At 46.3% G+C, this 24,054-nt stretch overlaps 1 protein-coding gene across 1 annotated transcript in view; it reads right to left on the reverse strand.

The window, feature by feature from the left end:
• The window catches only part of HOMER2 (homer scaffold protein 2), a gene marked incomplete at its 5' end in the record, with an annotated part of 54,839 nt that extends 31,994 nt beyond the window's left edge, over nt 1–22,845 (reverse strand). Inside the window, one exon of the mRNA XM_080351237.1 lies at nt 22,751–22,845. Within this exon, the coding sequence (XP_080207363.1) occupies nt 22,751–22,845 (95 nt within the window). The remainder of the gene's footprint in view (nt 1–22,750) is intronic.
• Between the last annotated feature and the right edge of the window lie 1,209 nt (nt 22,846–24,054).

A 24,054-nucleotide genomic window follows, 5' to 3' on the forward strand; every position in this document is an offset into this window, starting at 1 on the left:
TATATGTGTTTATGCTTTTAGTTCTTAAAAGCTACAGTATATAGCGGTCTGTATTAAATGTACTGTTCAATATATTATCACATACAAAATATGATATAATGAAAATTTACACTTGACAGGATTATGACAGGATTCAAACCCAACTGTACTACAACAGAGTTATTGCTCAAAAATGTTTACCATATGGAAACTGAAAGGGTTGCCAGGCTGAATTTTGCACAAAGCAAATGAAGAGTTAGGTGAAAGGCCAGAGAGTGCTCTCACGCTATTCTTTCCTATGCATATATATATAACTCTATTCTTCTTGGTCCCATAGTTTTGGAACTACAGTTTCATTAAGATTTCTAATCCTCAGCTCCTTGTATATCCACCTGTGCATATTTAGAATAGAAAAGCTTTGGGTACTGTGTGTAGAAACTGTATCAAACATCACACATGATCTCGAACATTGCAGTTAAATTAAAACAGAGTTGAGTAAATTTATGAATATCTAACAGATGAAGGGATTTAAGTGTAGAATTAGCTCAGGAAAAATGGAGTGAGCTTGCAAAGCCCAGCAAGGCCTCAGGAGGGACAAAATGAAACAATGGTTTTCTGCTTTTGAGACATATGTGACGTTTTACATTTTCCAGGGACTGCCGCGCAGGTTTCTAGATGGACAGCTGTGAAATACTTACATGAAATAAGCTCACATTACAATGAGAATGTCATGTAACAGCAGTGACAGAGGAGCGTTTGCTACAGCTCTTCCTTATCAGTTTCTCACTGAACGTGACCCTCATTTCACATGCTAAAAATTGATCCCATCCTTAGCTGGGAGGAAAGAAGGGACACGTCTCTGTAACATTTTGAAAATATTTCCATCATCCATTACACAGGATTAGCAGCCTAACACCCAGAAAGGTCACAGAATCACACAGAATCCCAGAATGTCAGGGGTTGGAAGGGACCTGGAAAGCTCACCCAGTGCAATCCCCCCATGGAGCAGGAACACCCAGATGAGGTTACACAGGAAGGTGTCCAGGCAGGTTGGAATGTCTGCAGAGAAGGAGACTCCACAACCCCCCTGGGCAGCCTGTTCCAGGCTCTGCCACCCTCACCAGGAAGAAGTTTCTTCTCAAATTTAAGTGGAACTTCTTGTGTTCCAGTTTGAACCCATTGCCCCTTGTCCTACCATTGGTTGTCACCGAGAAGAGCCTGGCTCCATCCTCCTGACACTCACCCTTTAGATATCTGTAAACATGAATGAGGTCACCCCTCAGTCTTCTCTTGTCCAGCTCCAGAGCCCCAGCTCCCTCAGCCTTTCCTCACACGGGAGATGCTCCACTCCCTCATGGAGTTTCTTTGCAACAAGGGATGCAGGGAAGGGAAGTTTCACCGGAGCTGCTTACTCTTTTATTCTAAAAACACGTACTTTCCCCGAGAGAAGAACAATTTGGACTTTATTTTGCCTCTTACTTGGCTCTATATTTTTAGTGGATGCTACTAATAATTGTTTTGCTACTGGTAATATGACCTATATATTGCAGTCTAAACTTTCAGAAGTTGCCCCTGCACAAATCTGTTCCACAGACAACTTTAATTCCGCTAACTCATTTTAGCAGTTCCAGAAAACATGGTTAAAACTATACCTGGCCTCTCTGCAGCACAAGCAGTAAGCACAGAAAGTAAATCTGGAGATAATAAAAATAGAATGAATGGAAAAACTATGTATCTCCATTTTTTCAGGAGGCTTGTAGCAGCTACTGTTGTCAACAGGAGCTGTATGCACACATCCAAGTGGATAAATTAATGCATAATGAAGCTCAGGGCCTGAAATAGACATCTACCCATCCATTCATGTGGGGCTTTTAGTAAGAAGTAAAGGTATGTTTCTAACGCTTATAATTATTTAAAAAATTTTAAAATTCATTCTGTCTTCCTGGGTGCAAACAAAGATTTTTGACCCCCTGGAGCAGAGAAACTGTCCCCAGGACACAACGTCCTGTAAGGATTTGCACAGGGGGAAACACCCAGGCTCCTTTGAGTGGTGAAGCACACACAGGCAGCTACAAAACTGTGGCACTCAATTTTCAAATAAAATGCCGGATTAGGCGCTTTTACAACACTTTACCACAGCCTTACAGAGCTCCACATTACAGTATCACAGTATGTTGGGATTGGAGGGGACCTCAAAAGATCATCCAGTCCAATCCCCCCATGGAGCAGGAACACCCAGGTGAGGTCGCACAGGAACATGTCCAGGTGGGCTGGAATGTCTGCAGAGAAGGAGACTCCACAACCCCCCTGGGCAGCCTGGGCCAGGCTCTGACACCCTCACCGGGAAGAAGTTTCTTCTCAAATTTAAGTGGAACCTCTTGTGTTCCAGCTTGATCCCATTACCCCTTGTCCTATCGTTTGCCACCGAGAAGAGCCTGGCTCCATCCTCATGGCACTCACCCTTTATATATTTATAAACATTAATAAGGTCACTCCTCAGTCTCCTCTTCTCCAAACTTCTCCCTCAGCCTTTCCTCACACGGGAGATGCTCCACTCCCTTCAGCATCTTTGTTGCCCTGCGCTGGACTCTCTGCAGCAGTTCCCTGTCCTGCTGGAACTGAGGGGCCACAACTGGACACAAGATTCCAGGTGTGGTCTCCCCAGGGCAGAGCAGAGGGGCAGGAGAACCTCTCTGACCTACTGACCACCCCCTTCTAACCCACCCCAGGTACCATTGGCCTTCCTGGCCACAAGGGCCCAGTGCTGGCTCATGGCCATCCTGCTGTCCACCAGGACCCCCAGGTCCCTTTCCCCTACACTGCTCTCTAATATGTAATTTCCCAGCCTATACTGGAACCTGGGGTTGTTCCTGCCCAGATGCAGGACTCTACACTTTCCCTTGTTAAATTTCATTAGGTTATTAAGTTGAGAAGGATCATTCCGTGTTACTCCCCTGCCACTTTTGACATTAAAAAAGCATTTTAGGAATGACCTCATTTACCAGGTTGTCCTTCATTTCCATTTTTTTTTCATATTTTAACAGGTATTTCTCAAGTTTTAGGCTGAAAACAGCAATGCTGACTTGAAATCCCCACAGTACATGCCATGCTGAGTGCCAGCGTGCCCAGGGGCACAGGGAGCAGCCAGCCGGGCTACGGCCTCGTAAATCAGAAGACAAAGAGAATTTATGAGTGTTTAAAAGCTCATGAATTTTAACCAAAGTTGTTAATGATTGATTAAAGACTCTTAAAAAAAAAAAAAAAAATCCATTTAAAAATCAATTTGACAGTAACATCTACTGTTTAGAGTAAAGCTGTTTGAAATGTAGCAAATGGAAACCTAAATTATAGCTAATAGTTGTTTGTTTAATAATACTGATTAAGACAGAAAATGCACTTTGATAAGCTTTTTTTATTATTAAACATGGCCAGCATGATTTATAAATATGATTGCAATTTTCAAGTCACAGTTTTACTCATTTTTAGCCAACTTTTCATTTCCATCCTTGTGTCATGTGAGACAAATCTCAAGTAAAAAGCAATCATTCTCCATTAATGTAGAAATATGTCATTAACCTTTTCTGAAGAATTTAGAAAGCAAAAGCTAAGACTCTGGAGCTAATTAACTGCATCCACAGCTGTGTGAGATACACTATCACTTTCTGGTTAATATATAACCATGCCAAATCTTACAAGTGTGTGAATAGCTGCAAGCCATGTGTTTCCTATTACTCTTGCTAATCAACGGGAATGATCTCTCACTTAGGAAAAGTTCAAATTATTTAATTCACAGTTCCTTGTTTATCGTTTGAATCATGAGCACAACCAGTGATTTCAATCACTTGAGCTGTGAAGACTCTGGGCTGACTGGCACCCAGCACCGTAAGGGCTGTGGGATGGTGGGATGGAGCGTGGAGCCAGCTCCAAAACGGGCACCGATGATGGGAGATCCTCTGTACTCAAGCAATCCTTTTGATAATAAACACAACGCTGACTCACGTGGGTGCCTGCAGGGTCAGCACCCACGTTCTTTTAAATGTGCAAAGTGTACAGGGTGCGTCAGGTGGACGCAGAACTGACCGAGCACTACATAGTACATAGAACGAGCCCAACAGAGCTTGACAGAGCCCGACATAACATGACAGAGCCCTACAGGGCCCTACAGTTTGAAAGAGCCCAACAAGGCTTGACAGAGCCCAACAAGGCTTGACAGAGCCCAACAAGGCTTGACAGAGCCCAACAGAGCAGCTCCTTTACCTGTTGCAGGATCTGGAACATCAAACATACTTGTGACAGGAGCTCTGTTACTCCACTGGAAGCAGAACCACATTTGCACACTTTGCTGAAACTTTTATTAACAGATCACATAAAATTCTCCGTGAAGAGGGTTCCTAGTTTACAGGCCAGGATTATGTGTGCTCTCCCCATACTAACACTAGAACAGCTTTGCACTGGATGTCTAATTTACCAACTGGAATAAATATGATTTTTAAAAGAATACGTCCTCACATAGCTGCCATTCAGTGGAGGGCGCACACGCCTGCAGACAGCACGTCAGCGTAGTTTCTGGAACGTGGTGTTTCCTGCTACAGGCCAGCGTCATGCACACGCTGAGCTTTATACGGCCTGACAGTGCCAGCAGATCTGTGGGGATTTGCTCTAACAAGTAGCAGATAATGAGGATCTTTCAAGAAAGAAGAGGAGTAGATACAAATGCAAAATCTTGCATTGTGACATACCCCCCATCTGTGGTCATGATGCAAAAAAATGTATTCGCTACATACAACATGATAAACTTGGTGTCAATAGTTACCTATACTGAGCATTGCTACTACTGCCGGAAAGTTCAATAAAAAGAACTAATTGTTTATGTATATCTTTATATATAATGTAATTTGAAGTCCCACTTGTACTTGGGATAATTTGAAAATAGGCGATGTTGCTGAAGAGCGGAGTGCTGCTCCCATTGCTCCCAGCACGGCCAGCTGTGCAGGCATGGTCCCCAGCTCTCCCCCAGCCCCAACAGCCACCCTCTCCTCCTGTTCACAAGTGGGACAGTAACCACACCAGCTCCCAAAGCCACCGAGCGTTTCCTGTGCCTCCGACTTCCCAAAAACGCATGCACAGCTCCAAAGGCTAGAAGCACATCTGTGAGGCAAACACTTGCCTTCAGTCCCCAAGAACACCGAATGAATACATCCTGCCCCTGGACGGTGGCCAGCTCTTCTGCCGCTCCTCCATGACCCCAGAAGTCACTAAATGTCCCCCTCCAGCCAGCAGCAGTGCTGGCACCAGCGTCCCCAAGCCTCGGGGTGCACAGCTGCCCTGCCAGGCTGCTGCTGTCTTGCCTTCGTAGATTTTGCTGTTACGTGATGGCTCCTGAGTTCACAGACAGAGATTTTTCTCCTATTTGAGATACTCATCTCAATGAAAGGCCAGGCAAATAACGATGCCTAAAACTTACCCGTGAAAATACTGTTTCATCTACCCCTAACACTACTCATTCATACACGCACACCTCAAACTCTAAAAAAACAACCAATCCCTTCCCCCAAAACACCAAAATCCAAGTAAAGGAAGACTTGTGATGAAGGACATAACTGCCATGGGGAGAAGTTACAGCTCATGGGGAGAAGTTATAGCTTATGGTAATTAGCACACTAGTTGCAGTGTATACACAAAATTAATCTTTGCTCAAAGCAAAAGGGAGTCCACTATCCTCCAGCCTGTTAACTCTATGTATTGAAGGCTCATGCCACCTTGGATCAAATATTTTCAGGAAGCAGAAAACCACATGAATTAATAGCTCCTTCACAATGACTGAGGATGAAGTCGGGGGACCCCTCCTTGCCTCAAGACAAGCGCATCCCCCCTACGTTTGCCACAATCAAGGCAAATTCAGCTACCTTATCCCAATTTCCTGAGACAGTGTAACCTCAAAATCCATCACAGCCCAGTTCATGGCTGGGGTCAGGGACCAGGATGGCCGGCTGGGCCCAGCCAGTATGGGCAACATGCAGAGCTGGGAGCGGCGGGGTGAACGCTAACCCTGCACATTTTACAGATGTGGCAGCGGCAAACCAGCGTTATGAAAGCAGGCAGCTTGCTCCCTGCCCAAATTGGCATATGCTAATTAAACTGGGTCAGTCGGATCTCATCAGCTGCGACAGGCAGGTTCGAATGCCGGCTGCCAGCGTACACAACCAGCAGAAAGCAAAAGCCTGTTTCAACTTGCAAGGGTGCAAAACTCATAGCGTGAAGCAAGCAGGTGGGTAATGGCTCCATTTTACACTGAGGAAACAGCCATCGAGAGTGAGATGGCATCCCAGGATAACAGAGCCAGTAGCAAACCTGGGAATAACATTCAGTCGCTTCATTTCCTCTCTGTAGTTTTGCTATTGCTATTGTTGCAGGGCAGTTTTATACCAGATCTTCCACACGGGGAAATTTTTGATTACATGAATGTAAAGGTTAAATCAGCAACTGAATATTCACCACTCAACAAAAGAGTCTATTGTAAAAACTATCAGGATTTCCAGACCAGAGAGAAGCTATCAATGGTTCTACCAACTGCTCCTATGTGATGTGGAGGCAGGTGGGACAGGACGTCAGCCCCAGTTATTTTAAAAATACAGTTTAATCAAAGTCCTTTGAGTCTTTCAGTTGCCGAAATTCCTATTTTGTAGGCAGAGCGATCTTGCGATGAGGTTGAAAAGAAGTGCTGAAACTGGCAGCAGGGCTAATCGAGGGCAAGGTCATGCAACTCATGCAAGTAACCACAGTCCTGATTCTCTGGTACCCACTCTGTGCTCACCTGCAGAAATATATGAAATTCACACAAAAAAAAATACATTTTTTTTTAGGTTACTTCTTTTACAGGCATTATTATTTTCAACAGACAAAATGTAATTAGCAAAAGTGCTTCTTTGCATTCGTAGGAAACATAATAGTTCCAATTACTTAGACCAAAAAAAAAACTCAAACCCAAACCAAAACCCAAACCTAGCTAGCTAAAAAAGAAATTTTTTGTTAAAAGCACAGATTTTAATTAAAGTCATCTTTGATTTGTGGCTGAGTAAGTCCAAAAGAATAAATCTTCAGGACAAAAGCTCTCGGCAAGAAAATCATTGTAACATCTGTGAGGTCTCACAATACCATTATGCCTTTATGAAGTTAAAATACAAATTAAAAGGCTTAACTTAGGCAGTGAAAAAGCTCACACTTTATTTTTGGGCTATCTCCAGGTGGCCATTAACCTTTCAAGACACTGTGAATACATATGGGTACCCACACACAAGTGACAGGAACTGAGAGGACCCTGAACTCATTGTCTACAGGTAAGGTTGTTTATTAGGAAATAAAATAGTTGAGGCATGAGTGCGTGAAACTGATTGTGTTACTCTGATTACTTCAGAGATTTTTCCTGAGAAGACATTGAAATAGAATCGATACATTTGCACCCCACTAATGCTCACATCCCATTTGCATAGGGATCAATTCAAACTCCATTACACCAAAAAAAATACCAGTACTTTGTTTATCCCCAGCATCTCCTTTACATTTGTTGACAAATGAGGATGCATCAGCACATTAACAGACCCCCAAATCTTTCCTGTTTCTTTGGATTGGTAAAAAATCACCTTGTCTGGGTTCGCCCCAGCTCCAGTAGAGTTAATGCTTCCAGCACAGCCTCCTCTGTGGCATGATGTCTGCCTTGCAATATTACAGCGAGAGATTGCCATTGTAAATTGAGAGTGTAAATCTCGGAGCAGAAGCGTGAGTGTGTAGGGGAGGGAGAGCATCCTCGCCCACCCCCCCACGCAGGCACCCCCAGGTTGGTGACAGCTCCCTGGGCTCCCGGACCCAAGCACATGTCCCAAAACGTCCCCGTGCAGCCCATGTCAGGAAGGATGAAGCGCTGGCACACAGCAGCCTTGCATTTTAGGTGCTGGGGCCTGCGCTGGGGAGCTCTCGGTGAGCCCCTCCGCAGCACAGGGAGGCTCGAGCAGGAGAGACCCCTGGGGAGCTCATTACGGGGGGTGCTGGGGCTGGGCCGGCCCATGGGCACCCCACTGAGCTCCCGACCACGGGGCACAGAATCACAGAGTGTCAGGGGTTGGAAGGGCCCTGGAAAGCTCATACAGTGCAATCCCCCCATGGAGCAGGAACACCCAGATGAGGTTACACAGGAAGGTGTCCAGGCGGGTCGGAATGTCTGCACAGAAGGAGACTCCACAACCCCCCTGGGCAGCCTGTTCCAGGCTCTGCCACCCTCACCAGGAACAAGTTTCTTCTCAAATTTAAGTGGAACCTCCTGTGTTCCAGTTTGAACCCATTACCCCTTGTCCTACCATTGGTTGTCACCAGAAGAGCCTGGCTCCATCCTCCTGACACTCACCCTTTATATATCCGTAAACATTAATAATGTCACCCCTCAGTGTCCTCTTGTCCAGCTCCAGAGCCCCAGCTCCCTCAGCCTCCCTGCTGCTGGAGCCACCCAACCAAACCCGAACAAAACCACAGCTCCGTGCCACTGTGCATTTTCTCATTCACAGGTGAAACACCACAGGAGCTGGTTTGTTTTATAACAGAGAAACAAGGAGCCAGCGTGCAGATCTGAACTAGTTCTCCAGCACTATCCAGAACCAGGCAGCAGTGCCCCCCAGGGCCCTCACCTGCCCCACAAGTGCTCCCCAGGAGCCCCAGCACTGGCCTTGACCTTGACATGAGGTGCCAGCAGCCCCAGTCGCTCATGTGGAGCATCGGGTACCTTCGCACCCCACCTCAGATGCCACACACATTGAATGCCAGCATTGGTGAGAAACGATCCAGGAGTAGAAAATAATGTAACACAATGCTGGAGAAAGAGAGTCATTAATTTTGCATTTGTAAACCAGTGGGAAAATGCTTTAGCACGCTAGCGGAGTCCTTTATTAATCATTTGCACTATGTCTTCCGTGTGGCACAAGGCCGGGGATACTTTGAGGTTGTGTGCGCTACTTGGTGTTCATTTAAAAAATGAGGATGCTAAATGTCACAGGATATATGATCAAAATACATTGTACCTACAAACCTAAGACTGAAGTGAAAGACCATGTGTGTGTATGTGTTTGTGTGTGCAAAACCCACCAACAGCACCGGGGCAGCATCTTTATGTTTAGGACTTTTTCTTCTCCCATGCTATAAGAATCTGCATGGCAGATGAGGTTATCTTTGCACAAAGAAATCTGAAATGTTGATTTTAATCAGTAGCATAATCAAAGCCTCACTATTGCAAAATAATATGATTAAACGCTCCATTATTTCAAACGCCACAGAAGTAAGCAGATCCTTGGAGGGGAGTTACCTTTGTGCACTAATCCATGCATGTAATTATCGATATGCTTTCCCTTACCCTATTCAAATGCTCTCCCCTGAGGCTTTTCTTCCACTTATATTAGGGGAAAAAAAAACCCAACAAAAAAAAAGGCAATCAGTTCAGTTTAAAGAACAAGTTGTATAACTCTTTTTGATCTACTGCCTAAAGGATCAAATAAGGAATTCTACCAGCCGTAACGTCAGAGGAAAGCGATAGGGCTTTTCTTGTCTCGGTGGCCAGCACCACGTGCCGGCAGCGCACACTCTGTGCTGGTACACGCTGTGACCGCAGCCGCTGCCAGAGCACCTGGGCTAATAAAACACTCGGGTCCGAGAGCTTTATTAGACAGCGAGAAAAAGGGTGCCGACAGATGGCTTAATACGAGGATGCACGACTTCATTGAAACTTAAGCACAGAAAAATTCAACGCGATTAAAGAATAAGAGATTTACTATGTATGAGATTTGAAAGATGTAAACCAATGCCTGCACTGGGGTTTTGGTACGTGTATCAACTTGCCTGTTGCTGAGAACAGCACCGGGCTGGCAAACAGCACTGCCATGTTTAAACAGATTCATTGCTAACAGCCTCCTTCTAGAGCAAACCATCTAGAAGAGAAAAATCATCAAATGTAGTCAAGAACACCAAAGATGGTGCATTAAAAACAGCAAAGAGAGGTCCCAGTGCAAGCACAGCCCCTGTGCTTGCAGCCATGGTCGGGAAAGGCGAGGTGTCGGACACCAACAAGCACATGTAAAGCCAGCGCCGTTCCCCACTCAGTCCAGTTTAAATTAGACTATCTGGAAGAAAGCAGATTTCCATTTTCTGGCAATTTTAATAGACTAATAGAATCAACAAGCGGAGTATTTTGGTTGCTGCGAGGGCACAGGCAGCACCTCTCTAAGGAACTTGGGGACGCAGCTCTTTAATGTATTTTACTAGCAGCCAGTAAGATCGCTGAATGACACATTTCTTCTGCTTCAAGTTAAAAACGCAAAGGAGATTTCAAACATTTAGAAGCTAATGTTATTCACTTTATTCTTTAAAAATATAACACCATCTGTTGCCATCAGGTTTACAGTACAGATCTCAGATATGTACATTTATTTGTTGGTATAAAAACCTGTCAGCAACTGCGGCACAAAAGTGAAGATCCTCTGGTAATCTCCTGAGCTTCGGAGAAGGAAAAACTACTAAATCTGAAAAACTTAACCAACAGGTCATTTATGAGAAGCAGTCTACAAAACAAAAGACCCAATACTTCCCTCGCCACAAAAAATACAACAATAAACCCACAAAATTAAACCTCTACAACCTGCTAACTCCACAATAAAGCAAAGTGCACACATTTGGAGGTAATACTAGGAGAAACTTATCCCAGAAGTTCCTGAACGTCAACAGGCGCCTATTTCTGATCCCACAATCCCACTCCCTCGACACTTCTGATTCCTACACGTTGATGCCTCCACCACTGTGAGTCCTGCGAGGTGCAGCTTAGATGAGCTGTGGGCTATGGGAGGATTTAATTTCAAGCACCAGCATTTTTCATGGGATGCAGGTTCCATAACTACAGGCTATAATGCAAATGATGCAAAAAAATTACATTCATGTCAGAAAGTCTCAAAAATCAGTGTGGGCTGGCTGAAAATGTGTGCAATAAACAAAACATAGCACACATTCTTATGATAAAGTTATTACCCAAGATACTTCCTGGGTAATATGTAAAACCACATTAAAAGTTCAGGTTATTTTCTGGGTATGTATTAGCCATTATAAATCTAACCCGAGTTTTAAGGAGGCTGATGGTCCTGATCGGCCACACTAGGACACCTACCAGGGGCTGGATCTGTAGGAGCAGCCAAAAGTCAGAGCCCCTATGGTGTCAGATCATTAGGAATTTTAAAATAAAAAGCCCTTGACCCTATTTCAAAAAAATTATTCACTCTGCTGAAAAGCCACCTTCTCACTTTGCTGAAGTCAAGCAAGAAACCTTGGAAGAATCTTACCCGAATGATGCTGAAGATCACATTTCTCACGCTTCTAACATTTAGCTCTTTGTGCCTTGGAAATTAATACAACAGGAGAGGATTTAATAATAATGAATTTTTCCCTCTGTCCTGCTGGTACCTCTTGATTGAAAAACTGCAAGTAAATCTGGCTTTGCCTTACAAAATTAAGGTCTACTAGACATAAAATTCCAATTAGTGCTACAAAAATTAAGGCATAACATTTCCTCAGTCTCATCTACACCAATATAGACTTTTTTTTTGTTGGTTTCTGTCAAGAGTGAAGGACACAGCTGAACAACGTGATTTTTTTCCATCTCATTTGTATATTGATTGTAATAAAGCCAGACAGGTAGGCCTACACAAGTGCTGATTCTGTCAGCAGCCAAAGTTGCCAGGACTGTGAATATTGTCACTTATAGATTGATAAATGGACTACACGGACTAATTGTATTTCAGCATCCCTGGACAGATGGCAAATCTTACAGCCATATGGTGATTATTTCCACTGCGCTGAAAGTATATTAACGCTTCTCAAAATGTTTAAAGTGAGGAGATGATCTAAAATAATTTTTCCATGAACTGGGATGGGATAGGACAGGCTGGTACGGCGGGGTTGGGCTCTCTCCCAGGGTTCCCATTCAGCGCAGGCTCGAGGGCCTGCGGGTATCACAGTTATTGATTATAGTGGCTGTGTCCTGGTCCCCAGCTGGAGCACGGCCATGCTGCCATAGCCAGGGGATAACATGCTGTATTCTCGCCATTCTGTGTTGCCCTGATTTAGTTGCCACTATTTGCTGCTTGATATGGCAGCTGCCCTGTGAGTTGCCAGCACCAATACATACACTTTCTTCTCCTGGTATTTTTTTTCCTAAATCCTTCTCTGCCCTCTGATCGAAAACACGCTGAAGTTATTGCCCTATTTTTAAGGTGGCCACATACCCATCCCTGGCCTATGCAAATGCAGCAGAGGATGGCCCAAACCATGCACAGGAGGGTCTCTGGAGCAGAACTATACGTGTATTACATGCATTTACCTGTCCCCACGACTGCTCCCAAAAGAGGAATGAACCGGGACAGGACGGAACCATGCCCCAGCAATCCTGCGAAACAAACCAAACAGGATGGCGACGAGCGGCTCGTCGTGCTCACTGGATGAGCCATTGCCAAGTTCTACTCCAGCACAAAGCCAGTAGCTCATCGTATTTACCAAATGCAAACAAAGCACTCGATGGATAATACGCCAGGCTGACACGCATCCCAGATGACAAAACCTGCTTATGGCTGCGTCCTTTACTAATACTTTACTAATACTTTTGCCGTGGAGCTTTGAACCTTTTATGAGATTTACGCAGCAGCGAATTCACCCTTCAAAACAATGGGAGAATACGTGCAGGAGGCCTGATCCTCTTCTGCACTAAGTTACTGCTTCTTTATACCAAAGATACGTGAGCAAAATCAGCTCAATAAATTCTAGATGGACTTTTATGCTAGAATAATAAGCCATATTACACAACTCGATTTTTTGCCTCATTTTCAGAACAAAATTCTGAACATGTACTTGTTTTAAAATAGGATTAAAAACTATGTATTGTGTTATGCGCTAATGGTAGGATATTCCTTGCTAGTGGAGGCAGATGCCTCCCTTGCTGGGAGAGAAAAAGTTTATGGACCAGTTTCCCCTATTTGCCATAATAAAATTATAGCAAGTGAAGAGCTAGAAACTGCACTCTTCGTAGTCCCTGCGATCTAAAATTAGCGCCTGGTGTTAGCATGCAGAACGGATCAAGTACTCACTCAGCCACTGAGGACAAGGTGCCAACTGCTGAGAAATTCTTACTACGGTTTTTGCACGTTCACACTTTAGCACCCTAAGAATTAAATCGATTTGATTTGTAAGGCCTCTATTACAGATCTCTCTAAACACGGTTGTCTCTTAGGAAGCTTTACTACCCATGAAAGGCAGCCAAAGAGCATTTCAGTTCCCTGTTTCTCCCAGACTAGTCCTGTGTTTTTCCATGTGCCTCCCCAGCCAACACTGTGACCCAGGAGCTGCGGCTGATGAACATAAACTCTTTCCATTACAACCTCACGCCACTTATGCTAATTTAACAGTTATTGGAAAGTGTGTTGCTAACCGGTGCAATGGTACTTTGATATTTCACGGGAGAAGCCTTCTGGACTGGCACAATATTGTTTAATGCCTTCAGGACCAGGATGCCAATTCATAAGGCAGGGAGGAACAACCAAACCCGGAACGTGAAGTGGATTAGATATTTTGATTCCGTTCCAAACTCTAAGCTTAAAATATAAAAACTCTGGCAACTTCTCCCCCATAGAATTTGAAATGCTAATTTCTAACTCAATGGAGAAAAACTCTTGCAAAGATCTGAACAAAACATATGCAGGATTACTACTCCGAGACTGAAAAATTCAGAGCAGATTTTCCCTGTTGAGGGAAAAAGAGGTAAGCACAACCGCAGGAGAGGTGTTTACCCCAGGAGCTCAGTCCAGCTGAAGAAGGAATGTCTCCCCATAGCCCTCTGCAGAACCACAGGCTACGCGGAGAAGTCTGGGGGGACAAACCAGGGTGAGCGAGACTGTTGCGAGCATCAGGCTGCGTACAACTAAGTCCTTGAAAGCTGATGCGTCTTCCACAAGATGCGATTTTGAAGGTCTCAAAAACCAGATGCTTAGAACTTTCTGTCCAGGGAATGTCTTTGAGGATCACACAGAAACTTCAAAGGTATTATTTGTCCTTCGGAGCTCTCAAAAGACGAAGTGGAATTTCAAGTTATGCACAGATACCCATTCCCCCGCCCCAAAGCACAGCGGAGGGTGAAAGAGGCACACAGGGAAAGAAAAGCTCTTGTGGACCTGCCTGCGAGGAGACAAGCAGCCTCCCCCCAGCCCCAGGGAACTCCTAAACTACCAGCTCCCTTTCTGCAACGTGGGACATCACCCCTGCTCCACAGCTATTGTGTTTCATTGCAACCGAGATTAGCGATTCAGGCTTTTAATAGAATTCCCTTCAGTTTGGGTGGGTGTAGTGAAGTGTCAAATCGCTGTTCTCAGTCAAGCCAGTCTTGAAAAGAACCATAAGCCAAATTAGACTCCCTTTTTATGTATCAGCGTTTTTAGAAGGTCTCTTAAATACAAGTTTAAAAAGACCACCTCTGTAAACAGCAGGGAACAGAAAATTAGCTATGTCCTGTAATGAACTACACAAGTGACAAACAGCTGTCAAACACAAAACAAAACAACCATGAAGAGAGGGAGCTCTCATTCACCTGTGTGCTGTAAAGTTCTAGGCAACTAAATCTCCTTTATTGTTTCATAAAAGAATAAATTTCTCCCTATCTCAGCTGGAGGAGGATTATTATGACAATCATTGGATTATACACGTACATAAGCAGAGTCCAAAGATGCTTTTATCTCCTCGTTGTACACCCAAGGGCAACGGTTTGTGCCCTTGAGTGCACATTGTGCCCATGGGCACCTCAGGGCTGTCCTGTTGGGCAGAACCCTCCTGGCAGGTCAAGGAGGAACATTTTGGCTTTGGAGCTACCATGGGTTCGGGCTCCATGAAGGTGTAAGAGGTGGGGGCTTTACCTGGAGGGGCAGTGCACAGGCACTTGCTGGTTAGAGATGGGCGATGACAAGGCAGAGACAAGGGGACAATGACGCTGTCACCATCTTTGTGCTGGTGTCTGAACTGCCTACCAGAACAGAGCTCCTGCCTGGTCTTTAGACATCACCATCTCTGAAATAAATAAGATGTCAGCCTCCCCACGTTTCCCGCACAGCCTGGAGTGCTGGTCACTGACACTTTGCACATCTCCTCTCAGAGCATTTCTCCCATTTTCTTTTCAAATGCTCTCATTGACAGTTTTCAATATCACAAAACAGATCACATGTTCCCACTTAAACAACTGCAGGGAGACATTTTAGATGCATGCAACAGATTTATAGCGGGAAGCTGGAATACAAAAGCCCGATAAAACCGGGGACTGAAACAAAGGCAACAGTAAAGTGTTGCTGTTATGGATTACAGAGCAACTCACCAAAAGCTAAGAACTTGAGTCAGTCACTGCAATGCAATTAATGAGGAGTGACAGTGTCCATGTTGAAGCATGTTTTCAAAAGGAAAAGCCTTGCTGAATGCTCCCAGCCCTGGCTACACTACCTGTCCTTCCTCCAGGGCTCAAACAACCAGCAACGAATACTGAAAATACGATGCTCACACCTCCACCTAATAGAATTAACATTTCCTTTCAGAGCCATGCACCATTTAAATTTTACATTTTTTCCCTCCCCAAAATACAGTGCTCCATCCCTGATGAGGATCTACCACAAAGCATTAAGCAAACAAGTATTTATACAGTAAGTACTCCTACACACCATTTCACAGTTCAGGAGGAAGGATCCTCAGTACAACTAGAAGTAGTTTCAGGCAAAAATATTGCACAAGCTGGCTACATATTTTTAGCCATATTCCAAAGAGGCCTTTGCTGTCTTGCTGCATTGAGGTACTAAACCCCCCTGATAAGAATGCAGTTGCAAAACTTCTACTATTATAATGCAAATGCTAACAGGGAACAACACCTGGCTGCTCCGGGGGGCTCTCTCAGGCCCCTTAATGTGTAGGCAGAAGAGCGCAACTTCTACAGAAAACATCATTCTGAATTGCAGCAGGATTGGAGTTTCCAAATCCCGCAGGCTGCCGTGCAACTTCCAGACAGAAAGAAAACAGTTTGTCACTTCAGAAATTCTTACAATCTCGCATTTTGATAAGCCACGTCAAACAAATAAAACCAGACGAGCGTGTGGGGGAGGCAGGAAAGGAGGATGCGTCGCCACTGAAGGAAAGGAGCTTTGCACAGTAACCAGCAGCCACTTCTGCTCACACCTCCACCGCCAGGGCCTCTTTCCCCTGTGTCAAATCTGCAGTCTCTTCTCCATGAGAAAGCCACAGTTGTTTTGCAGCTAAAGCTCCCAGTCTTGCCAGCCTTCAACACGAAGCCCACAAATCCTAAAACACCTACACAGCAGAGCCTCCTGCTCCCCTATGAGTCATTAAGCAGGCTGTCCCGCTTGGTGATGTCAGCCAGCAGCATCCAATTTTTTTCTAAAACAAATCCTAAAATGCCTCGAGCATCAATTATTTAAAATATTCTCTTCATTTTAATCCTGACCCCAGTGGCAAAATTACCATTACGAAGCATTTCCAAGTGATGCAAAAGGGCCCAACAGCCTCTAATAGTTGCTACGTCAATGAGGAGTAAGCAGCCAGCCACTCGTGTCACACATGAGCTAAGCACAGCATCCAAGCCAGCAGCAGCGGGCAGATTTCTCTCTTACAAACAGGCAGAGAGCAGCTAGGATGTGTCATCAAAAACATAATCAAAGATCAACTGCATCATCCAATCCCATCTTGTACATTTTGCATGAGCACGTATTACACAAGCCCTGCTCGCGCCGTCTCTAACCCGCGCTGGGTGATGTGTGGCTGTGGCGCAGCAGCAACCTGCCCTGATACTAATGGTCTATTCCCTGCCTAATTGCTTTTGCCATTAAAAGTGCTTCTTTAACGCTCAAGCTTAAATGCTTCCTGTCTTCCTTTGAAGGCAGTGCCCTTGTCACATTCTGAGATTTAATAACAGGATTGTCAGCTATTTACAGCATTCAGCTGAATTATCAGAGACATAGTTGAAATAACGTTCCCTTAAGCGCATTTACATCCTAAAAAGCCATGACCGAAGCGCAGTATAAACAAGTCTCATGCTGTATTTGCAGTGCACAAAGTGCACAAAGGCAATGGGCAGCATTCAAGGTGAAAGCCGGCAGAGATCTGACCATGTAATAACCTTCAGGACCAAGAACCTTCCCACTCTGCACCAGCCTTATCACAAAGTCAACAGGAAAACCAAGAGCTGAATCAAAATGCTTACGTGTCCTTAAATAAATGTTTGTGGGTGAGGCTATTTATTGTAGGCACTGCGCTAATAGAGCCAAATCAATGAATAAAATGAATAAAGAGCACTGCAGAAAGTCTAGGTGCAAAACCAGGCTGATGCCCTTGCTTTTGCGTTCTCAGCAAACTCATTGCTGCTCTCTGCCCATTTCACCCATGGGGGAACAAGGCTGAACAGCTTAACACACTCTGTCAGATCTCAAACCAGTTAAAACCATTTTCAGTTTAAAGGAACTGAACATCAAATAATTCTTTAACATTTCAAATGATGCTTTTGTTATCAGGAGACCTATTCAACATCTTCTTTTCAAATAGAAAGAGGGGCTTGAGGGACATCCCAGCTTCTGGGAAGATATTTTATTCATAAGTTTTTTCTCAAGTTATAATCAAATTATCAGTGGTAATTAACTAGCCTAGTAGCTGAAAGAAACTTGACTATGATTACTGTCTCAGCATTAAGTTGTCTTTCCGTATTGTCAACGTGAGTGATTTTTGGTGAAATTTGTACCAGGCATGGTGAAATTATCTGAAATTCTGAAATTATCTCTAGCAGACCCAAAGATCTTTTTCTTAACCCACTGTGTCTTTCAGGCCAATCATTCATTCAGCATTTTTTCTGCTATTCTTTTATTAACTTGTTTTGTAACTTCTCCCAATCCCATGTTCTCCTTGAAGCTCATTCACAGGGGAGATTTTTGCCCAAATTCCGCTATGTGCATCTGCAATGTTACAAACTTTTCCCATAATCGTGTGACAGGTGACAAGGGCTCTCACTTGATGGCAGACTTGGGTGAAATGCTCCAGCATCCCAGGTTTGCTCACTCACCCGAATGCAGCGACACCAAGATCTTAACCAAACACAAACCCTTGGGACCACTAGCTGTCTAATTTTTACTGTTGTTGTTCTTTCTTCCCCCAAAGCTCCCTGCCTCTCTAACCTTACTAAATTGCATTAAATATTATATATAACACATTTTATACATACTGTTGAGGTCAACTGAGTTTTCTCATCCACTTCAGTGAACTCAACATGCTGCTCCAGAACTTAAAGTTCTCTGGACCTGACTTCTTCATTGGATCTTGTACGGACATCTATATCTGCACAGACATATTGAATTCTCCAAGTCAGACCAGCAGCCATTTATACCCACTCTGCCAAATGGGAACGAAGGCTGTGAAGAACAGAGCATCCCCAACCAGCTGCTTCAAAAATCATGAGATTAACAGAATCTATCAAATCTTAGTCCCGTTCCTTGAACATCAGCATTATCACCAGTCGGATGACACTCAACATAATCTCCCCGCCCTCAGCTATGCTAGGAACTCAACCAAAGCTGCTGATGTTAAAACCCCAAAAAAGAGCTCAAAGTAACAAACCAACTGCATTTGGGCAAAGACTCACCCCAGTCCCACTTTGAGGGATGCTGGCTTTGCAGGGAAAGCCAGGTGCCATTACCTGCCCACCACTCGGGGTCCCAGGATGGCCCCTTCCCTCGTGGACAGATGGCTTGGCCAAACTTTAGAGGGAGCGGGCATGAGACTCCCGTGGACGTCAGCGGGAACTGGGCGACAGCCAAGGTGAATTTCCTCTGCAACGCGCTATTTCCACTACAGAGCAGCTTAGGCAAAGCTTATCACCATGGTATCTGGAGTACTGCTGGTTCCAGGAAAGGCCGGCTTGAACGCCATCCAAAATTAATGTCTTCCTATAACACTGGCTTCAACACATCATCTGCTTCCTTCACCACCTTCTTTCTTCATCCTCGCTTTTGTTCACCTTCTACCCCCCACACAAAGCCATATGTTGACCGACGGACGTTGCTATTGCTAACAGCCGAAAGGAGGAATGCAAGGCAGACTTTCCTGATGCTCTTAAATGTCACTGCATAATAAAAACATTACATATGATTACTCTCAGAAATACAGGCCCCCAACTGCACCTTCTCATGAAACTATTACAGGAGAGGCTGAGTCTTGTTCATGAGTCCAATCTCCTTAAGATGAGGTTACTTCATTGCTTGATCCCAGCTTGGAAACTCATGTTTTCCCATCTTCCTGGAGGAAAGTGTGGACTCAAAGCCTACCCGAGGGAGTTACAGATGGATCATTTACCACATTAGCCCCGGCAGAAGCAGCACAGAGAAGCCATCTCACATCAGCCAAAAGAAAAGTGAACTAGTTCCTCATCAACCTGTGTAGCACACATTTTACGTTGGTACCCAGCTTTCTGTAACAATTTCTAACACTCAGAGACCTGGTTTTCACTTTCACATGATTTATAAAACAGATTTAAACCTCAATTTTATTGCTAGAGGGTATTTAAATTAGTTATGTTTCAATCCAAGAGATAATATAAATAACAGCTTCAGCAGTAGTGAAGTGATTTACAGGTCTAATCCAAACAGGATACTTGTCATGCGCCTCATAACAAGCAATGTTTTGTAATGGACAGATAAGGAAATACAAAGATACTGAAGAAATTAAAAAAGAATGCAAGCACAGATGAAGCAGCTATCCAATACCTCCTCAAATTATCTAATAAGTAAACCCGAAGCATCTTTATAACTGGAAAGTTAGCTTAGGCTGCTTAAATTGAGGTCAAATTGAATCAGACCACAGGTATTCGATGAGCAGGTAAAGTTCACTTAAATCAGAGCCATAGATGTGAGTGGCTTTCTTGGTTGTTGCAACATCAAGACACAAATCAGGTGGTACTTTCAAAGATTTCTACAGCTGGAAATGCATTACATTGAGGTTTTCAAACAGCTCAAGTTCAAGCTCCGAGACTATGGAGGCAACAACAGTTCGCAGATATGTTGGGTAGAAGAAAGTGGCGATTTAGGGAAAAAATTGTTCCCTTTAAGAGATCCTTAACAGTGGCTTGACCAAAGACAATGGTTTTCAGCCTGCAGGAACCTTTGCATTAACTTCAATGGGCACTGGAGCAGACATTTTCCCCCCTGGACACTTATTTACAACATTGTTTTCACATTCCTCAAATTACAGGCATTATTTTTTTTTAAACATGAAAATTACTTTTGTAAAACTTGACACTACCTCTCTGCCTAGTAAGCTGAACTAAAACAACAGTTTAAATAGCTCCGCTCACAGTTAATAAGCAATTTAAACAGCTTTGCTGAGCTTCAGTGGCTATATCAAGTTTCATAGCTCTGTCACTGCCAAATCCACAGGCAGCATTTAAATGAATCATTAGTAATGGTCACTCCCAGAAATTAAAAAAAAATTAAATATATATATATATTTCAGAGCTAAGAGTCAAGTAATTGTTACAATTTCTGTGAGAACGTGCCCCATACGTGACACAAAAATGTGCCCAGGAAAGCAAATCCCACTGGAATGCCTGGGATAAAATATATCCTTTCAACTAAGAAAGACTGAGCTCTGTGCTCTGATCACAACACGCTGCACAAAGACAGATGAGCACCGAGGTGCCCGTTTCACAGAAGGAAAAGCTGGAGCTGGCAGAGGTGAAGGGTTTCCCAGCAGAGATGGAACAGGGAGGAAGCTGGGAGCGCAGCGCCTGGGTCAGGTGTGCTGAGCCACGGCTGCAGTGACACTATTGCAAACGTACTTCAAAGGTCTCTGTATCAGAAAGGTGAATGGCACAATAATGATGTGAGAAATTGCAAAACCTACACCCAAAAGACACCTTGTCTGCACTCTGTACAAAGTGTACGCGTGAGTACAACCCACGCCGAAACCTTGGGAATGAATGATGCTGGGAGCCTGATCTCACGTGCGCTGGTGTAAGACTGAAATAACTTACTTGGAATTAAACACATTAAATCAGGATAATGAAGCAGACTGGTGAACGTGCCTCATACCTCTTCAAGTCTGCATGACCCAACACAGTGTATGTAACAGCGCAGACATGAGCAGAACCAGAGCACGCCAAAGCCTTCAAGTCCTTTGCAGCTTGATCAGCTCTGGAGGCAGAGCAGGACCACACGAGCCCAGAGTTACGACTGATCACTGTGACACCCCCATGCAATTGTCTCCAAGCCACAGCTAAACTTTTCAGCTCAACTGATCTACCAGCATGGAAATGGTTAAAAATGGTGACAACAAACATATTTGCCTTTGGAAACGCCCAGGTAAAATGACGGAGGCAAGTTTCCCTTGGGTGGGTGTTTCTGACCATCCTGGACTCAGCACTACAGTGCTGCTCCAGACAGGTTTTGATGCTTCTTTCCCCAACCCCAATGACAGTTTCTGTTTTATTTTCCAGTGGAAATTTACATAATTAAGAAGCAGACGAGCCCCTTGTAACACTGAAGTGAAACATGGGGAGATACTTGCTTAGATCTTATTTCTCCCTCTGCCCCTGTACTTCTATTCAGTACTCCTGGGTATCAATTTCAGACACATGCACGGCATTTTAATTCATTATTTATCCATATTGTCTCAAATTATATCACTCTGACAATCATAAACATATCTCTAAGTGGGAGTTTGCATAGTTGGAAGCAGCATGAGGAAGCTCAGAAACTGCAGAACAAGTCCTTGACACAGGGGAGGTGAGGAGAGGCTGGGAAAAGGTGTAAGAGAACCTAATAGGATAGGAATAAAGCAAATTAAATGTGTGGGTTTGGAATCCCCCAGGACATTCTGGTCGAGAGGATCTCAAATCTATATATAGTTCAAGCCAAATGCACAACGTTAGCCTCTGTTTCCTGATATTTAGTTCAAAAACTGCTCTAATGCCAGCATTTGGCTTTTGTCCCCTCGTTAAAGTTCAAGGATAGGAAAAACGCAGGACCAATTTTTTTGAAAGATCAAGATGAATTCTCCAAGATGCCATCACATGTGGTCAGACTTACGGCATGTTAAGCAAAAAAGGTGTGTGTGGGGCCAATATTTATACAAATTAGCGAACAATCGGCACAGTTCAGGCAAGTTTACCGGGTGTCTCCAGCAGCCGAGAGCTCTCGCTGAACCGGAGCATGAAACATCTGACAATGAACGGGTGGCTCAGCCGGCGCGCACATCCCACCGCTCCCGCCGAGGGATCGGACCCCCCCGGCCCCACCAGCCCCCTCCCCGGGCCGCGACACCCCCGGCTCCTCCCCGCTGCTTCCCGCGGGGATTTTGCTCCCGGTAACGCGCCGGGGGTGTTTTTCCTGCGCTGCCTGCCCGCTCCGCCGGTGGCTCGGGCGGGAGCGTCCCCGCCGCCGCTCCGGGCGGGTGGTAAATGATTAATTACGTTACAAACCGCCGCTTTTGGGGAGCGCCCACAGGGCAGCCGGGCTCTCCCAGCGCTTCCCGGCGGCCGGGCGCACCTGCGGCGGGGCCGGGGCGGGAGGCGGCGCCCACGCGTGGTTCGGGGCGCGGGGCCGGGGCGGCGGAGGCGGCGCCCACGCGGGGCCGGGGCGGGATGCGGTGCCCACGCGGGGCCGAGGCTCGGCGGACTCACCCCATGTCTCGGCACCTTTCGGCGGCGGCGGCGGCACCCCCGGGCGGCTCCCCGCGCTCGGCGGCCAGCGGCGGCCGCGTCCCCACTTCGCACATGCGGCCGCTCCGATACCGGCCCCGGCTGGCTGCGGCTGCCCGGCTGCACGGCGGCGGCGGTGAGGCGTCCTGCTCCTCCTCCCGCCGCCTCCCTCCCCCCTTACATAACCTCCCTCCCGGGCGGCGGCGGCACCGAGCAGCCTCCCGCGGCACCCGCCGCCCTGCGAGCCGGCAGCGCGGGGGCGGCGGGGCGGGGCGCGCCCCCGGGGCCCCTCCGCTCCCCGCCCCGGGCCCGCCCGGGCCGCGGCGAGAGTGGCCCTGCGGGGGCTGGTGTACCGGGTGGCGAGAGAGAAGCGCCGGTGGGAGGCTTCAGCATCTCGACCCTCCGGTGCCCGCGCCGGAGAGGTGCGACCTGCCGCGGGGAGACGGGGCATTGAGAAAACTTCGGGTAAAGTTGTGCGGCGGGGGTCCCCCGAGCGGTCCCGCCCGCGGCCGTGAAGCCCCAACGGCAAGAGCGGGCAGCCCAGACCGGCTGTCCCCGGGAGACCGGCTGTCCCCGCGACCGGCTGTCCCCGCGACCGGCTGTCCCCGCGACTGGCTGTCCCCACGACTGGCTGTCCCCGGGACCGGCTGTCCCCAGACAGGCTGTCCCCAGACCGGCTGTCCCCAGACCGGCTCCTCCCGCAGCGGGAGCGCGCCCGGCCGGCAGCCCCGGCCCCGCGGCGCAGGCACGGTTGCGGTCCGGGAGCGGATCCCGGGGGCGCCTTCCGACCCCGAGGCGATGTCACCGCCGGGGATGTCTGGGGAAGCGCAATCAGGAGAGTCTCTCCCACCACCAAAGCCTCCCCACGTTTTTTCACGCTCTGAATCCATTTTCCCGGGGAACTGGAGGGAGCGCAACACCGTGCGTACCTGCCCCGCCGTCCCAGGGAGGTTTTGAGCCCCTGGGCAATTTCAGCCGCATTTGGGCAATGTGCCTGGCAGATTGAGCCCGATCTGGAACTCGTAGCCTACCACCAGCCTGCTGCTCCCCACCAAGAAGTGCAAACTGCACAGGAGGACTGACTGTCCTTCTTTTGGCCCTCCTCAGCCCCCTGCGAATCTGTGCCAGGCGTGCCCCCAAAGCTATCGTGTTCGTACAGGTTTCATGAAAACGAAGAGAGGGATGATTCTTTTCCAGGGAAGGAAAAATTGCCCTAGTGCGGAAAGCTGTGTTACGGCTGCCCAGCCACAAAGGTGACCCTGACATCTGGTAGGAGACACAGGAGA

This window comes from Nesoenas mayeri, assembly GCF_963082525.1.
Source record: "Nesoenas mayeri genome assembly, chromosome: 11".
NCBI lineage: Eukaryota > Metazoa > Chordata > Aves > Columbiformes > Columbidae > Nesoenas > Nesoenas mayeri.